The 17,199-nt window shown below is 43.8% G+C and overlaps 1 protein-coding gene across 1 annotated transcript in view; it reads left to right on the top strand.

The window, feature by feature from the left end:
• Positions 1-10,119, top strand: part of SCUBE2 (signal peptide, CUB domain and EGF like domain containing 2) — a 45,068-nt gene extending 34,949 nt beyond the window's left edge. Inside the window, exons 18-22 of the mRNA XM_072864114.1 lie at positions 1,997-2,158; positions 3,370-3,567; positions 4,161-4,313; positions 5,406-5,485; positions 6,261-10,119. Coding sequence (XP_072720215.1) covers positions 1,997-2,158; positions 3,370-3,567; positions 4,161-4,313; positions 5,406-5,485; positions 6,261-6,413 — 746 coding nt within the window. The 3' untranslated portion in view covers positions 6,414-10,119. The remainder of the gene's footprint in view (positions 1-1,996; positions 2,159-3,369; positions 3,568-4,160; positions 4,314-5,405; positions 5,486-6,260) is intronic.
• The last annotated feature ends 7,080 nt before the right edge of the window (positions 10,120-17,199 follow it).

The following is a 17,199-nucleotide window of genomic DNA, read 5'->3' on the forward strand; positions in this document are numbered from 1 at the left end:
AAGACTTGAGAAGGGGTTGGGAGATGCATGGAAGTTGGTCAGTGAAGGCGTTGATCTGCGAAGAGTCATATAAAGGAATAGCAGGGAGAAAAAAAGTCTCAAAAAAATCAAGACCAGTATGCCTTATTGACATTCTGGGTTTGAGCATGGCAGCAACAAAAAAATGTGAAGGAGGGAATTGCAGTTCTGGAGGATAAGTAAGAAAATAGTTTCTTCATGTTCATATGGGGAAACTGGCTTGAATGCCTTGGGATATACCTAAAAAGCTAGCATTCAGCTTAACCCTGCAGTACCTCAGCCAGCCCTCTAAAGTTGATCACAGTGGAGCTGATGTGCAATCAGCTCCCAAGGTTTTCCTCACAGGAGTGAAAATCAGGTGGGGATCACATCTTTAAAAATCACATCTTAGTTATCCGAAATGTAAAAAGCTGAAAGACAGCTATGAAGTTGTCTTTGAAAATGCTGATAAAAATGTGTGTCCATGGAGAGAGATGAAATGTTAATCAGTATAATGGTTTGCTCAATGTCTTAAAGCATGGGTAAAAGAACATCACTTATATCAAAATCACCTGAAGAAAAAGTGTTAATGGAAAGTCTACTGCTGTAGAGTAGAAATAAGGTCCTGATGAAATCATTTGGTAGTGGTTTGGATTGAGAGATCTCTAGTGTCAGTTAAGATATGTTGCAATTCTCCATAGTAAACATAATAGAGTAATTTTGCAATATGGTTGAAGAATTAATATTACTGGTAGTAATGTGATAGCTAATAGATTTCTTCAGTGAAGAATCACTGAATCCACAAATGCTGTTGTTTCATACTTAATTTTGCAAAGTTAAAGCACTAAAAAACCACGTTAAAAACCTTGGATCAAGATAAGAGGAACTGATTTCAGTTTTATTTAACATAAACAGGTCTATAAATGAGGCTCAGTTTTCAAATTAGAGTGGAGATTAAAGGAATTTTTTGTGTTCACTGGAATGAAGAGCTCAGGGATTTGCATGTGGAAGAGGCCACATGAGACATGGAATCACAGATGCAAGAACTATTTGGAACTTGTATCAGAAGCATTTGGATTGAGGGGTGGAGCGTGTAAGGAAGGACTCCAGGCTGAGCTAGCTTACAAAGCTCAACAAGACTAGAGTTATTTGGGAGTAAGCAGAGCTTAAAAAGAATAGAAAAAAGGGACTGTGTAGCACAGAAAACTACATTTAAAAGGCAAGGTAATAAATTCTTGTGATGTTGAGCTGAGAGGTAAACTTGCTAAATGAGGTAAAAGGAATAGGAAAATTTTTTTTTTAGTCCCACAAATAAAAAAGGCAAGGAAAAAGAAGCAAGGTGGTGATGGAGTTAAGAGCAAAGATAATATATGGCTGATGCTCCTGACTGCTTTCTGTCAGGTTTCAGTATAGATGATGATGGGCATAGATGCAGAATAGCTAAGCAAAATCAAATTAAAAGAAGCATATTAGAGATGTAAGCAAAGGGGGTCCTGTATTCTCAGATTACAATGAGAGAAGAAAATCTTCCTGTCTGGATGCAGGGAACTAGGAAAAATGTTGCAAAATCTGCTGGAAAGGATTTTTCCCCTATGTCTGTCGATCTTGCGTCTTACGTTTATGAAAGAGTTTGTATGTCAGAATGGGGTCTCGCTTTGGTGATGCAGGAGGTACTCTCAGCAAGCTCTGTGAGGGCTACAGCTTATATGTCTACCTAACATGACGATTTGCATGCCATGATAAAATAAAGTAGCAGCAGATCTGGTGGAGGTGGCTGTACCCTGACTCATGGCCTGTTGTTGCAGGACAGTGTGTGATCGTGAGAGAAGGCAAGATACCAGTTTAGTCACTAATATTGACGCAATATGCCACTTTTAGTTTATGAATATGGCATTTCTGTTATTGAAATTACACTAGGTCCTATAAAAATGCATAAAATCACATTCTAACATGCTACTACCACTTTTTTAACCATGCTGCATATTTAATTACTGTCCAGTTCAGTGTTCACCTGGCCATTTTTATAATACCACAACTCATCGGTGTATTCGCTGCATAGTTGGGACATACCAGCCTGAGTTTGGACAAAATTACTGCATTTCATGCCCCGGAAACACCACTACTGATTTTGACGGTTCAACAAATATAACACAGTGCAAAAGTAAGTATAGCAAGAGGGTTTTGATGATCTCTTAACAAATAAAAAGACTGGGCCATTAATATTCAGAGTGCCCTTAAGGGCAAAATTTAGCTTTGCTCCAGGGAGCTTGGGGAGATTGCAGTAGTGTTGCTCCTCTTTTGCTGCCTGCCTGCATCTCATCCCACATGGCTTACTGAGGTCCATGAGAGACCATTTCTGCAGACTCGTTCCATCATTGTTGTTAAGGTAAGCAATGATTGTGTCTTGCCAGTTGGTGCTGGGTCACTCTGGGTCTTGCTATGAAATCTTTTCTCCCATGATATAGCAGACAGAGTTTGTGTTCTTGGCACCCTGATTTCTTTCCCTCCTATTAAAAGGAATGGAAGTTGGCTCACAAAACTTAATAGCTCTAGTAACTCTTTCTTCTTAATAACAACCTTTGAAAGAGGCAATTACAAAGAGAACTAGATTATGTTCTAGATTATGGTAGCTGTAGTCTGGGAAGCTTAGGGTAAATTCAAGAGGGGAATTAGAGGGCAGAGAGGCGACTCCTCAGAAGAACCTCTGGAGAGACGTATATACCCGCAGATGTATATACACATACGTACATAGAAATATGTTTCTGGGAACTGCGTGTCTCTCACTTAAAGAATCCATTCCCTGGCATGTCACACCCACACATCACGGTGCTGTCGTGCCCAGACCCTTGTGGCCACACAGAGTTGGGGAGCACAGGCAAAGCATCCTGCACTGGGGTTCACCCTTTCTTACTGCCAGCAATGCTGACCTGTACAGAGGAAGGGCCTGCTATACTCCCTGTTTTGTGCTGCTGCAGGCATGGTGCCTGGGCAGAGCACCTCAGACTCCAGTTTGACTTCAGCTGATACTTCTATAAAAATGTTCTGTCTGGTACGAGCAAGTGGAGCATCCTTGCTTTACCATTTCTGTGTCCTCTTACAACTGCCCTGCCGCTTGGCTGTGGCTTGGTTGATAGCACCTGCTGTGTTAACAGGGACTAGTCTGTATTTTTATGTCTCAACGTTGATTAAAACACGAAGGCAGAAGCAGGCAGCAATGTGAATTGAAGCTGACAAAGAGAACTGTACCTGCATCAGATGCAAACAGAAAAGTTTGTGTGTCTGTCACCCATGTACTGTTTCTGCAGTGACTGTAGAGAGAGCTGTAGGATGACCTCACTTTGCCTAGTCTTGCACACTGTGTTGCTTTTTCAGATAGGCAGTGTGGAGGTGAACTGGGAGATTACACTGGGTATATTGAATCACCAAACTATCCTGGGGACTATCCTGCAAACATTGAGTGTACTTGGAATATTAACCCACCGCCAAAGCGCCGTATTCTGATTGTGGTTCCAGAAATATTTCTACCAATAGAAGATGAGTGTGGAGACTACCTGGTGATGCGAAAAAGCTGTAAGTCTGAAATATCTACTGAGGTATACGCTATCGATCTCAGTGTGCAACACAGGTTTCTCACATGCATTGCTGTGTACATAAACCAAATGTAGCCTGTCTGGCCTTTACTTAAGAGTAGAAATTTCTTTAAATGACAAATTGAGAAATCATATTTGGTAATGCTGCTCCATAGATTCAGGTGAAACAAGGGTGCAAGGCTATGTGTCAGCGAACTCCGAGAGAAATATTGTTAAAAAGGGGTAGATGGTTCAAGCTAACTAGTCATGGATAATGCTAAGCAACTCTAGCCTGAGTTAGGAAAGAGGAGATGCTTGCTAGTCCCTACAGGTGCCTGATGTGTGAATAAACAGCTTCAGTTTCTAGTATAGGCACATCCTTCAAACAGTAGACTGTTTTTTAGGAAAAGGGAAAATATTCTGTGACCAAGAAGTCACTCATTGGCCTGCCATCCACTGATGGCCTGCCACATTTTGAGGAGTTTTCTTCACACCAGCAAGTATTTCTTGTCATGGTAGTTTAACCTATTTTCTAATTGTTTATTAGTATGAAGCATTGTCAGATAACTGCCTATTGTGTGTTTTCTTTGAAAGCTTCTTCCAACTCAGTGACCACATATGAAACCTGTCAAACCTACGAACGCCCTATAGCTTTCACTTCTAGGTCGAAGAAGTTGTGGATACAGTTCAAGTCGAATGAAGGGAACAGTGCCAAAGGATTCCAAGTTCCTTATGTAACATATGATGGTAAGCGGATGTGAGCAGCTGAGCCTATGTGGACTAGTGCAGCTGCAGCAGTGCAGAACTCCTTGTGGGCTCCTTAACCCTGCTAAGCAGCAGGGTAACCCAGTGCTCTCAGCAGTGTCACTATGAGACTACTTCCAGTAGCTGTTTTCATTTAAAGCTAGTTTAAGGAATTCTGCATCGCACTGAAGTCTTAAGTGCCACTGTATTTCCAGTCTTTCACAGACCTAAACAAAGAGCTGGGATTCTGGGCTCCGACCTGCAAAATGCAGAGCTCAGAGCCAGAATCTGGGGTTTAGGCATTTTTGTGCCTTCCCAGTTCTGGGTTGCTTCAGGTAGCAGCAGAGTGCCCCCAGTTAGGAATTGGGCACAACCCAAGCACCTCTGATTTATCGTGTTGCTGCTACCATCCGTAATCTAGTACCAGATAGCAAAATACCTATATGGAAAAGAAGCTTGAGGGGCAAGAGTTTCACCCTATCCTTGTCAGTTACCAGAAGTGAAACTGGAGCTGAGGCTTTGCACTTCAGCATAAGTGATGTGAAAATGATATGGCATGTTTCTGTTCACACTGGATTAATTGTGAAGGAGTTGTCCTTGCTGTGCTCTGCAGAGTTTCATCAACAGTGGATAATTAATTTTTCAGGGGAAACCTCTCCTTTTGAAGCATTTCAAGTTTTGATTGACCAGGGGCTTTGCCTTTTCAGAAAGCTTCCTCTTACCTCTGTTTTTTCCTTCTTACTGTAGAAAGAAGTCAATAACAGGTTGTTGGTATTTACAGATAAGTTTCTGCAGTGCAGTTGGTTTGAAGCAGGCTACTTGGTTACAGTATGCACTGCAATCCTAGGTGCATTATGATTTCTTTTGCTTTTGACAGATTGATGCTGAGCAGCACAGCAGAGTACACTGTTTTCATAGTAAACAGTATTTGTAGTTTCTTTACAGAAGAGCATTTGGAATATTTTCTGACTGCTAATATGAGGGCCAAGTACCACTGGTTCTTTTGGGGGTAGGGCTTACATGTGTAACCAAGGCAGGTATTGAGTATATAAGTGAAATGAACCTGCAAATTACTCTCTTGTGCATTCCCCATAGAGGATTACCAAGAACTAATAGAAGACATTGTTCGGGATGGTAGACTTTATGCATCTGAAAATCATCAAGAAATACTTAAGGTATATTCCTTCCACTCAACATGTTGGTTTTGATTGAAAATGACACTATTTTGTGCCAGTGAGGTTGCCTCCTGCTCTGCATCAGATCTGTTCCTTGGTGCACTAGACACATGCTACTTCAGGGAAGTGGGGTGAATCAGCACATCCTGATTGTGCAGAGCAATGGATATGAGACCCTTTGCCCAGGGGGGATTAAGGGTGGATGAGACCTACAAGGGAAATCTATGGTGAAGATAGCCCCTTGAGCCTCGTGTAGGCTGTGCTGGAAGGAATCAGTGGAGCAAACTGAGGAACATGGGATTTAATGTCTTGGAGAAGCACTTGGTGCTGCTACTTGTAGCCTGTAGATTAGCAAGCACTTTTCCTCCCTGGGTGAAAAAAATCTCTTTATGGATTTCAATTCTCTGACCTTGGTTAGGGGACACTTGCATGGGCAAGCTGAGTGGATGTCATCCCAAGTAAACCTTTCTTTTGCTGGATATCAGATCCAGTGTTTGTTTGTTTTGTGTTTTGTTTTGTTTTTTTCATTTGCTCTTCTTGGAAGTATGAGGAGGGGAGAAATCCTGGTGCCACTAATGATAAATGTGAAACTCCAGTGACTTCCCTGGGGCCTGAATGTCAGCCTTGCTCCACTGGTTTCTGAGCCCCTGAAACATTACTACTTGAAAAGTAAAATGCCCGTAATCTTTTATGAGTTAATCAGTCATTAAGCTTTAGTAATACTGGCCCTAACTCCTCTGTGGAATTACTGTAAAACCTGCTTTCCTTTTTCTAGGACAAGAAACTGATAAAAGCATTGTTTGACGTGTTGGCGCATCCACAGAACTACTTCAAGTACACAGCGCAAGAGTCAAGAGAGATGTTCCCAAGATCCTTCATTCGGCTGCTGCGCTCTAAAGTTTCCAGATTTTTGAGGCCTTACAAATAGTTGGCACTGTACTTAAAAACTAACCAGCCCTGGGCATGCACAGAGGGGTTGTGGTAGGTGGGGCTGCTTTCTGTGTTTTACACACCGGCAGAGAAACTCCAAGGAAGCTTGCCAGCTCCGTTCTTGGCAGAGTTTGGCTTTCTCAGCTAATATAAATATTTTGGTGAACAGAATTTTGATTCCTTTCCAGATAATACCTTTTGGGTACCAAGGATGCTTCATGGGTCTCTGAATTAGAGACTGCCCATAATTTCTGTAACTGAATGGTGCCAAGCAGAAGTTTGCCCTGTTGCTTCATCGGTAACTCTAAAAGCTAATGAGGACAGACAGGCTAAGTCGTGTGGTTTGGGATGAACTCTGGGCTGCCATTAATGCATGTTACCTCAACAAAGCTGGGTTCGTGTTTGGTCTTGCTGAAAGTGAGAACACTGATGTCTCTCTTAACTGTTGCTACACAGGAAATTCAGAGCTAAGATTGAAATAGTTTTAGTCCAAACCAGTGGGTCCAAGAATTGCACAAGGTGTAGTTTTTCTCTGAACTATATGTTGTATGAGGCATATGGAGGAATAAGCAAAGGGTGGAATATTAGCTTGAATGCTCTGGGTCTGGATCACACTGTGCTCATACTAATGACCTATAGGTTTAAATGTACTGATACCAGAATAAAACCAGGGCACCACAGTAATGGAAAACAGACCCTGACCCGCTGGGCACTTCCATTTTGGGCTGGCTGCAAATGTTACAACAGAACAGGTTCTTTGCTAAGTCCCAGTGCTCTCCCTGTGCATAGGCCTGGGACAGCATGAGGCATTGGCTCTTCCAAGCAGTATAAAATTCTGTCCTCTGAGCACCTGCAGTTGAACACACAAGCCCCATTTTAAATGCAAGCTTTGCATAGGTTATGCTCTTGTATGTCCCTGTTTAAATCTCTATGAGGTTCTTATATGAGCCTTAATCCTTATATTCCTTATCTTGTCTGAGCACCTTGCAATGACCTTGTTGAACAGCGAAGGGCTGCTTTCCCTGTCTTGCTGGAGAGAAGTAGATGTACAAAGATATTCCTCAACCAGACTGTGGCTGCAAAAGTAGTCTATGGCAAAATGATGTTCAAGGTTCCCAAACTCTGTGTCCTTTTCCTCAGGTTGTGTTTCATATGTGTGAGAAGGCTATTCTGAAAGGGCCTGTAGGGAGAACTATACTGATTAAAATGTTGTCTCAGTGCTTTTCTGTCCACACTTACATTACATCACTGTCCTCTGGCCATGCAAACATTTCCTCAGCATAATGTACCTTCTGGGTCTTCTGTCTTGAAGGGAGATGGCCGCAGTCCCGCTCACTTGGAAATGGACTTACGACCTCTATCTTTCAGTCACTGGCAGTGCCGAGAGATGTAGTGGGTGGCAAACTTCCTCTGTGTGCCCCTGTAGGAAAGGTACTGAAATTTCACAGCGTAGCCAGGACAAATGCTCCCTTTCCTAGGGTGTGGAGTCAGTGCCTGGGTTTCATTGCATTGGTATGTGGTATTTAACTGTTGTATGTGAATAATACCACGTCCACAGTGTGACAGATGAAACCCGCATCAAGAGCCAGGGTCTGAATCTCTTCCCTACACTGTTAGGAGCAAATGAATACTACCAAATGCAGCCTTGCTGAACTGTCGTGCCACGGCAGCCCTGCTCTGTGGCATGTGAGGCAGTGCAGCCTGTCATGTGGTAAGGACACGTCTTGGGCATGGTGTGACAGGAAGGGGCAGTGGCCTTAGGCCACAGCTGGGGAGCAGAGCCTCTCAGGATGGGGTGATGTGATGCTGTTGCCCTGAAAGAATTGCCATGGTCTGGGCGGAGGGAAATGGCTTGTGTTGCTGCCAAGAGGGAGAACTGTGTCCTAGCTGGCTGCACTGGGGCTCCTGCTCCAGCTCAAGAGCTGCTTGTGGGTTTCCGTGGCAGGGCGGTGAGCGCCCATTCCAGGAACGGGGCTGCCGGGCCTGCAGCAAAGGGGAGCAAACAGGCTTTGGGGGAGGAGGGAGGCAGGGGGTGAGTTAGCAGAACAGAGGGGAAGGAGCCCAGGTCCTTGTGCGTTCCTGGCTGGTGTGCTTCATCCTGAACAGGGTCCCTGCTGCCCTCTTGGGGAGGGAGGACGGGTTATCTGGAAGAAGGTATGAGGCAGCGTGATTGGTGAGAGGGATGGATAAGGGATGCCAAAGGAAGAGGAAGGGTGGTGAGAAAGGCTTGCTACGCCTGTGGTGAAGTATACTGTTGCAGTGAGATCCCAGGAAGGTATTTCAAGATAGTTTCCCTCTGGCTGCACAGCCCCTACCTCTCTACTGTTCGTGGCTTCCCGTGCCAGATGCAGTGTGTCAGTGAGTCGCAGTGACCCACCAACCATCTCTATGTGGCAATGGAGCACTTTGAAGTGGGTGAGATGCTGCAGTTCTGCTCTGAGTGCACGGGTGAGTTAGAGGCCTGCTGGTGGGTCACTGGGAGGAGAGGACCGTGGTGTGCCAGCTTCTGGCCAAGCCCAGCAGAGTGGCTTTGCTGTGGTCTGTGTGCTCTCTGCCAAGGGAGGCAAGCTAGTTCTTGCTGTATTCCCTCCCAAGAAGGCTACAGATCCGAACACTTCTGTTTCGTGTTGCTGAGTGACACACAAATCGGAGTGACTGGTTTCAACAAGGGTTCAAGAAAACAAAAGTTGTGAAACATCCAGATATTTTTAATTGGTGAAATTGGGCTTTCTTGCTCTGTGTGTGAGTTACTGACTTGAGCTCTGGGTTCGTTGCACTGCACCTCATCCTGTAGGCACGCTGTTCCAGCTCTGCGCGGCTGCTCTGGGACCAGTGCCTCGCCTTCGGTCTGTACAGTGGATCTCAGCTTTGGTTCTCTGTTGCCCCCGTGTGCACAGGCCATTTTCATCGCTGTCTGTGGAAGGAGAGGAGTGTATCAGTGTGGTGCACGGTCCGAGGCTGAGGAGAAAAACCTGCCCTTTCTTGAAGAAGAATCCTTTTTGCTGCACAGCCCTGTTCGTTTTCTACATAAACAGTAAATGACTCGGAAGCACTTCTGTTACCCTTGATCTAACATGAATCAAAATTTCTCCTTTTACTGTAGATCCCGTGTGTGCAGTAAAAAGTGAAGAGGGAATTTTTGCCATCTTAAATATTGGGAGAAGTGATAACTGTTGCAGAATGTTGTAACACTTGGCATTGTATCTTCATAGCGATGGTAGTGGCTCTGTAGAAATTTTAATTTCTACTTTCTGTGTGGTTGTAGACTGATGTTATTTTTTGGCAACAAATGATTCAAAAAATGTTTAACCTTATAAAACAGGACTTAACTTTTGAAATAATAATTAGCGTTAACTGTATGACTTTGTCACCAACATGAGATAAGCATAAGGATCTTTTTCATGATTGTAAATTAATGTAAAATGTTTCAGACTGTTACTCTTAATAAGAGAAATAAACCAGTGAACTTGTAGTTGCATGAAAACCTTGGGTAATATTTTTAGTTGGTTTTGCTGTGCTAAATAATAGTTTTGTGACAAAATTAATGGTTGTGTAGGAAGTTATCACACATCAGATAGACTTTATCCTGGGAACATCTGCTTACCATAGCATTGTGTTTCATGTAATATATTATTAGCCTGTATCTATACCCATAAAGATACAATTCTTCATATATTTAGTTGTGCACATATTTCTGGCTAGTATCCTGGTATTAATTCTAATAATTATGCTAAAGATGTCTCCTATATGACAAGCTGGAGTCAATTGGCCTGTTGTAGCCAGCTGTATGAAGACAGAATAAACTACTTTAACTCCAAAGTATTTTATTATTTTGTAGATTAATCTGATTTAAAAAAAAAAACAACCCAAACCCAAAAAACCTCCAACCCTCCTTGCTTATACTTAAAAATAATAAAAAACCAAACCAAGACAACAAGGTGAAAACCTGTGTTAAGACACAAGTTCTCAGAATATTTTTAAGATTACACCACAGTTTCATCAGAGCTTTTCATTAAATCCACTTCATTTCTTAGAATTAAAAAATAGAATTAGGTCATAGGAAACTATAAATGAGCTTATGTATAATAATTTTTAATATTGTTTTTCTGTATTTTTTTCTGTGGTATTATGTTGAGATTATTAGTTGTAGTCAATCTATCAAACTTTTATAAAAATAATCCCAATATCTTCTCCTTAATTTATTCAGTTGTTTGTTTGACCCTTAGCTTCCTTTGCTCACAGTGACAAGGACTGATTTGTATTAAACTGAATGTAGCCATCCTGGTTCATTTGGTGCAGGTTTGGAAAATACAACTGTATAATTAAGCTGTTAGCTGTAGAAAGCTGACATGGGTTTATATGGAAAACACAGCAAAGTAAATGACATACAGGGATAAGAGGTCATGGAAAAGTAAGATGACTACTGGCTAATCACAGCAGAAAACTGTGTTATCAAATATTCTTCCTGATATTGTGAATGCTGCCACCTGCTAGCTTGCAGTGATGGACACATGAGTGCTCAGATACCCTCCAGGCTGGGGAACATCAATATGAAGTATCTTGTGAACTCCCAGAACAGTGGGAGCTGAAATTCTGGCTGGGACCTTTGGGTATCTGCATAACAGAAATAAGTAACAGCAGAATACAGAGAGCAAGACTTGAAGCTTATTTAAATCCGAGGAATCGGAGGAGGTCTGATGCGGGTAAGCAGGAAGGAATGGTATTACGATAATCCTTGGGAACAGAATGCAAGGATAGTGGTCCGCAAATATTTCTGAATTAAATAAACTTAAATGCAAATGCTTTTTCTCTCGTGCATATAGATGACATCCTGTAAATGCAATAGATGCTGAATGTAAAACCTGTCACAACTAAAATGTACATATACTTCCTATCTTCCTTTTAATGGTGCTCCATTTAAACTATGTTTGTGCAAGGTTGCTGCTGGAGGAGACAAACAAGCACTTAAAGAACTTGAGCCAAATTCAGGGCTGGTACAAGTAGGTTTGTTTCTAGGCATCCCTGGAACCAACCTCTGTCCTGCAACACATCTTGCTCCTGCCCATTTAGTTTGAACAATTCTTTTGCTCGTAGGCAGATTTTCACTCTGTTGTGGAGCTCTGCTTTCCACAATGTGTATTCTGCTGTCACTGTAGAACACCTGTGAGCAATGATGCAAATATTTGCTATGATGCACCTGTGGGGAAAACAGAAGGAGTTAGAGTATTCAAGGGACAGATTCCACTCTTAGAAGGTAAGTTCATCTAGTTTCTCTCCCAGTCAGTCCAAATTATGTATGACTTTCTGCATGCTGCTCTTTTAAACTACCACTTCGTGTCAAAAACAGAAAAAAGAAAAAAAATATCTTTCTCTGTTTAAATATATATTAGTGCAGCTGTTGCTCTGTTTAAACAAATTTTGAAGAGTAATAAAGTTTTTTGAAGTCCATGAAGTAAAGCCTGTTTAGTACACAATGAAAAAAATAGGTTAGAAAAGATGACCTTGAAATTTTTTCCTTATTGAACATGTCTATAAATACAGAATTCATTAAGGAAACTCCCTCGCACTGGCTAGCTGCTAAACTTGATCTAATGCAACTGAAGCCTCCTCTCTTCACTGAGAAGTTTATTCAATAGGCAATGTAGACTTACAAACCTGGATATTAATCATATGCCATGAAATTTCCCATCTGTGATGATTCTGGGGATCAGGAAATAAGGGGTTCATAGTTTTAAGGCAAGAAAAAGTTGCGTTGGAAGCGGAAATATTCTGAAGTGGTCACTTGAGATGCAATCCGTTGTTTAGTAGTTCTTAGTTCAAGCGTTTCATGTTATACCAAGAACACTGCAAACATTGATGAAACACTTATGTACAGAGCAAGTTTATGCTTGACTAGGTTTAGAGAAAGCTTCACCTTCTATGCTTGAATCTAATATAGCAGTGGTAGCCTGAATGTGTGTTTTGTGCATTCTTTCCTGCTTGCTGTGCTAGAAGAAATGGAACAAAATACTAAGCATGGACAGGAGCCTTGATGTGAGTTGGGTGGAGAATCTCTATCTGGAAATAAGTTCAGGAGATGGAGAAGTGTAGAGGTATATTAAATACACATATATGTGTGTGTGTATGTATATAGTATGGATGTATTTGACAAGATAGCCATGTGTGCAATGGCTGTCATGAAAGGACAATGCAAAAAATACAGTTCTAGAGCAGAAAAAAAAAGAGTGAAAGTTTTTTTTTTTTTTTTTTAAAAAAAAAAAAAGGCAGCAAGCTGGCCCAGGATGTAAACTTGGGCGGAGTGGGATGCCAGGCAGGGTAGGCGCAGCGGGCTGTACGTGTGGGTGCCTGGTGGGGCCCAGCACTTGCTGGAGGCACTGCCTCTGGTTCCTTCCATGCCTGTCCAGGCCTCCCCCCGCCCTTTCTGGGGGCAGCCACCTGCAGTGCAAGGACAAGGGGCTTTGCTTCCCGCAGCCCTCCTGGGCCTCCGATGCCCTGCCCCGGCAGCGGGCTGCTGCTCTGGGGTGACCAGGGGGCCCTGCCTGAGCATGGGCAGGGCTGGCTGGCCTGGAAGGGCTCCCCAGGGGCCCTGCGCTTGGTGCAGAGTGTGTGTGCCGGCTGTGGGCATACACCAATGTGTGCCTGGGCAAAGATGAGAACAGGAACTCTCCAAAGCTGGGAGCCTTAGAAGTGTGTAAAAGGGTGGGCACGGCAGGGAGCAGGCAACGTAGGGCTAGGACAATATGGGGCACCCGATGCTGGCCAGCATTACAGCTGAGGAGCCTGCTGGCTCGTTGCTGGTGTGCTCGCAGCTCTCGGGGACCACTGTAGGACCTGCAAGGCTGGGTGTGTGTTACTTACAGTTTTCTGTGTTCATCTACGTGCCCCAAAACAGCAGGAAAGAGTTGGGGTTAAGCAAAAGAGCAAATGAAGCTTCAAACACACCTCATGTTTGCATCTGGAGGTACCAGAAGTCCTTTAGTTGTGCACTATTTGCTGTCAGTGTGGTGCAGCTGGGAGCCACAGAGTTTGCTCTGGATTTAGAGCCAGAGGTTAGGAGTTGCTTGTCACTGCATTAGCACTAGCAACTGCCTCGCACCCTCTTTGTGACCTGGCTCTGTTGCTACACATGTCCCATCACCAGCTGGAAGACCTGTTGCAAAATGCCACCTCAGCTGGCTTCTGGAGGTGCTGCCTGGAGTAAAGCCCAGCCATGTATTGCAGCGTAGGGTAAGAGAGGAGATCATGGTTTTTCTGGGGCTTAATGTGGCAGTGAAGAAAGCACTCCAGAAAACTGGGAAATCAAGCATCTCTGTGTCCAGCAGACATGCCTGTCTGTGACACAACCCTGCTCATGAATTTGGGTGGCCACCAGTTTGCTGTTACTGGTGTAGTGCTGGTGTGAGGGGCTGTGTGGAAAAGCTGAGAGGTACCAGTTACTAAAAACAGGACTGACAGAAAAGTGCTCAGGGGGCCTGTCTGGCTTTCATAGCATAACTATTGCGCCCCGGCTCCCGTAGGTGCTAATTCTCTCAGCAAACTTACAAAAATAAAGCCCTGAAAAGGCTCATCCATGCTGAGAACAGCAACTTCATTCAGTGGAAGAAGGAAGCTTAGCTCTAGGAACTGAACGCTCAACACTGCAGGCATTGCTGTCTTCCTCGGCTAGTCCAGAAAGCCCCTCAGCCAGTGCCTGTGGTGTGAGATGGACGCAGCAGTGCTGAAATAAGCACATTACAAATACCTGTCCCAGCTCTGTGCAGGACACATGTCCAGCTTGACCGTTTGCTCTTGGAGTGGTTAACAAAGGCCCACAGCTCTCTGGCCCAGCAGGATGTGTTTCCACATGCAGTAATGGAGAAGTAAAACCTGATGCAGAAGATGGTCTGGCTTAGGGATGCTGTGGGCACATGCTCTGGCACACCTTCGTGTCAGATGCTAGAGCCTCGTCCTTCCCTCGGACACCTCTCGGGGTCCATTCTTGCCTGACATATGGGAGAGAGGCTCAGATATGGAGATTTTTGAGTATGTGGGGAGCTGTGATAATGAGGCGTAGGTTGTGGTGGCCTACATGAAGCTGCTGTTCCTGGGGGTGTTGGCGGACTGCAGCTCGCTGTGTTACCTGCCCTGTGCGTGCTGTCTGCGCCCCAGGGCTCAGGGCCGTGCCAAGGCAGCGGGGTACCATCCACAGGGCTCCCCACGAGAGGGCAGCATGTGGCCCTAAGAAAGAAAAAAAAGCTGTTAAAACCCATGCTGACAAACAGCGATAGGTTTTGGGTTAGATCTTCTGTAGCAGGAGGCCTAAAACAAACAGTCTGCTGCAACCTGGGGGCTTCGTTCACACAACAGCTCGTGGTGTGCTGCTGTCTTCCTGCACGGATGTGTGAATGCACCGAGGAAAAGCATCTTGCTGTCTTAGGCTGGCTTCAGCAGCTTTGGTGGAATCTGAAGGAGTATTTCCCAGTCTGCTGGCAACTCTCTGCAGGACACGTGCGCCAAGGAGTGAAATGTACTTCTGGGTAGCTGTAACAGGAGCTCCAGGCAGCTTTTCTGAGGGCATTGGCACCGTTAGCCAAAATACACAATTCGGATTTTCTTTGTTTAGCAACTCTTGGTCCCAACCACTGTCTCTGGTCAACCTTTTTGAAGAAGAGGGAGTGATTTTGTAAATGGCCTTATATTTTGCATTATTCTTTTTTTACAAAATTCAAATATGGGGCCTGGAAAGACCTATGCTGCTGAGCCAGATATTGCTACCTCTTCAGATTGCAGTGGAGAGGAGACTCTCTTCTGAATTGAATTCTGACCATCGGTCAAGGCCATTCCCCCTTCTTTTCCAAATTAATAGCGAGGAAATGTGCAGGTTGCAAGTTGTTGATTTCCAGGCAGAATAAACCTCAAAGGAAGCTGGAGGAAATGGGCTGTGAATGCGTAACTTCAGTTGCTGTTATTTACTTCTGAGAACAGTGAGTGATTCTGGCACTCTGCCTGACCCCATCCCTCTCGTGACTCAGTTCTTACAGGTGTTAATAACAGACTGAACATTTGTCTTTGGAAATAAAATTGTGCGTATAACCAGCTACTGATTTCCTCCATCATTTCCTGGGAGGTTGCTCAGCTCGATCACAGCTTGACTCCTATCAGTGGTTGGACAGATGATCTTGCGGTAAATCACAGCCAAGGTAGGGCAGAAACACCTCAAAGCACGGGTAATCAATGGCACTGTGTGTCTCATCGTTCATACCCGCAGTGCGCATGCTCCTGCTCTCCTGGGGCAGCTGGCTTCCTTTTCAGACATAGTGCAAGCTAAAGTATCTTTCAGTTGACTAGACTTGAAGGTGGAGAAATTTAACCAAACCACAACATGGCAAACACAACCTCTGTGTTAGGAGAGTTACACTGAAGTACTGTTGACGATTCTGTGCGTTAGCAAATATTAGCACTGAGTATCTAGTAACATGTCTCACTAAATCTTGCCCGTTATGAGTTGCTGCAGTTTTGCTTGTGCCGTGTGGAGGGGAATACAATGGTAGCTCACTTATACTTGCAGCACTTGAGAGTGTTGGAGTCTTGGCTTCATAAAATAAACATAAGAGCTCCACAGAGGTGAGAGATCCTGTGTTTGACTAACACCGTGGTGACCTCCTCTCTAATGTTGATGTAAATCATATTTTTATCTTAAATGGATACTGTAAAATATCTCAGGCTCAGATTTTCATTTATGTTAAAGTTCCAAAATAAAGATATTTAGATACATTCGATGGGCTCAGGATTTAAATGCTTTAAGTTCCAAAATTTATATATATTTTTTTAACTTAAAGCATTCAAATTCTAAGTTCATTGAATATTGGTCTGTTGGGAAACCAGAGTAATTCCAGACTTGATAAAGGACCTATACAAAACAACCTACCCCCTCTTCCTCTCCTCTGAAGCAGGGGTGCAAAGCTGTCTTAGATCTGAGCTCCATAAGAAGGTGGAACTATTTGTCAAATGAAATCCCTCTATGAATACTCCTTTAACTGTAGAGGCAGAAGAGGTTCACAATCAGTCTTTTAAAAAGTATAGTAAGAATGTTGTGCCTTGGTGAATCCCGCATTGGCACGAGTTGAAGTAAGCACCTGTTCTCAGGGCTTTTGCAGAAGAGCTGGGAAATTCCAAATCTGTTCAACTCACTTGCTTACTTCATCACTGGAGGTACTCTGTCATTTTTGTCACCATCACCTGGTAAACTGGGTATGCCATACAGGAACCTTTCAAAAGGCGATACTGTTTCAGAGCTGACCTGTACTAGTCCTGTTCCAGAAACAAAGTGATCATTTTTTTTGCTTGGTTTTAAATTATGTTCTGAGATTTGTGTTCTCTGGGAGGTAAATTTCACAGAGCTTGCCTGAGGAGTTCCCCCTCCCTCTCCCCAAGTACCGCTATTCAGGAATCATACCACTCCAAAGCATCTGGAATGAGAAATGCCTTTGCAGCAGATTTATACTTGGGCAGAGGAAAGTTCTCTAGCTAGAGAGCAAGAAAAAGCAGAGAGCTTTTAAAAGGTTTGCATAACTCCTTTCAGGACTGAGTTCCCCCCCCCCCCCCCCCCCCCCGCGGTGGCAGGGAACTTTCAAATACCTGTGCTTCATTGTGGACACTTGAGGGCCAGCTCTAAACTTGTCACCCAAAGACAAGAGATTTAAAAGATCCCTTCTGCTGTATAAGCTGCCATACTTTTCTTATCTTGTTCCTGCTTAGGCCTTCTTTGTTTACTCTCATCCCCAGTTCAAGTTTCAGCAATGACT

This window comes from Ciconia boyciana, chromosome 6 (assembly GCF_034638445.1).
Source record: "Ciconia boyciana chromosome 6, ASM3463844v1, whole genome shotgun sequence".
In the NCBI taxonomy this organism is placed as follows: domain Eukaryota; kingdom Metazoa; phylum Chordata; class Aves; order Ciconiiformes; family Ciconiidae; genus Ciconia; species Ciconia boyciana.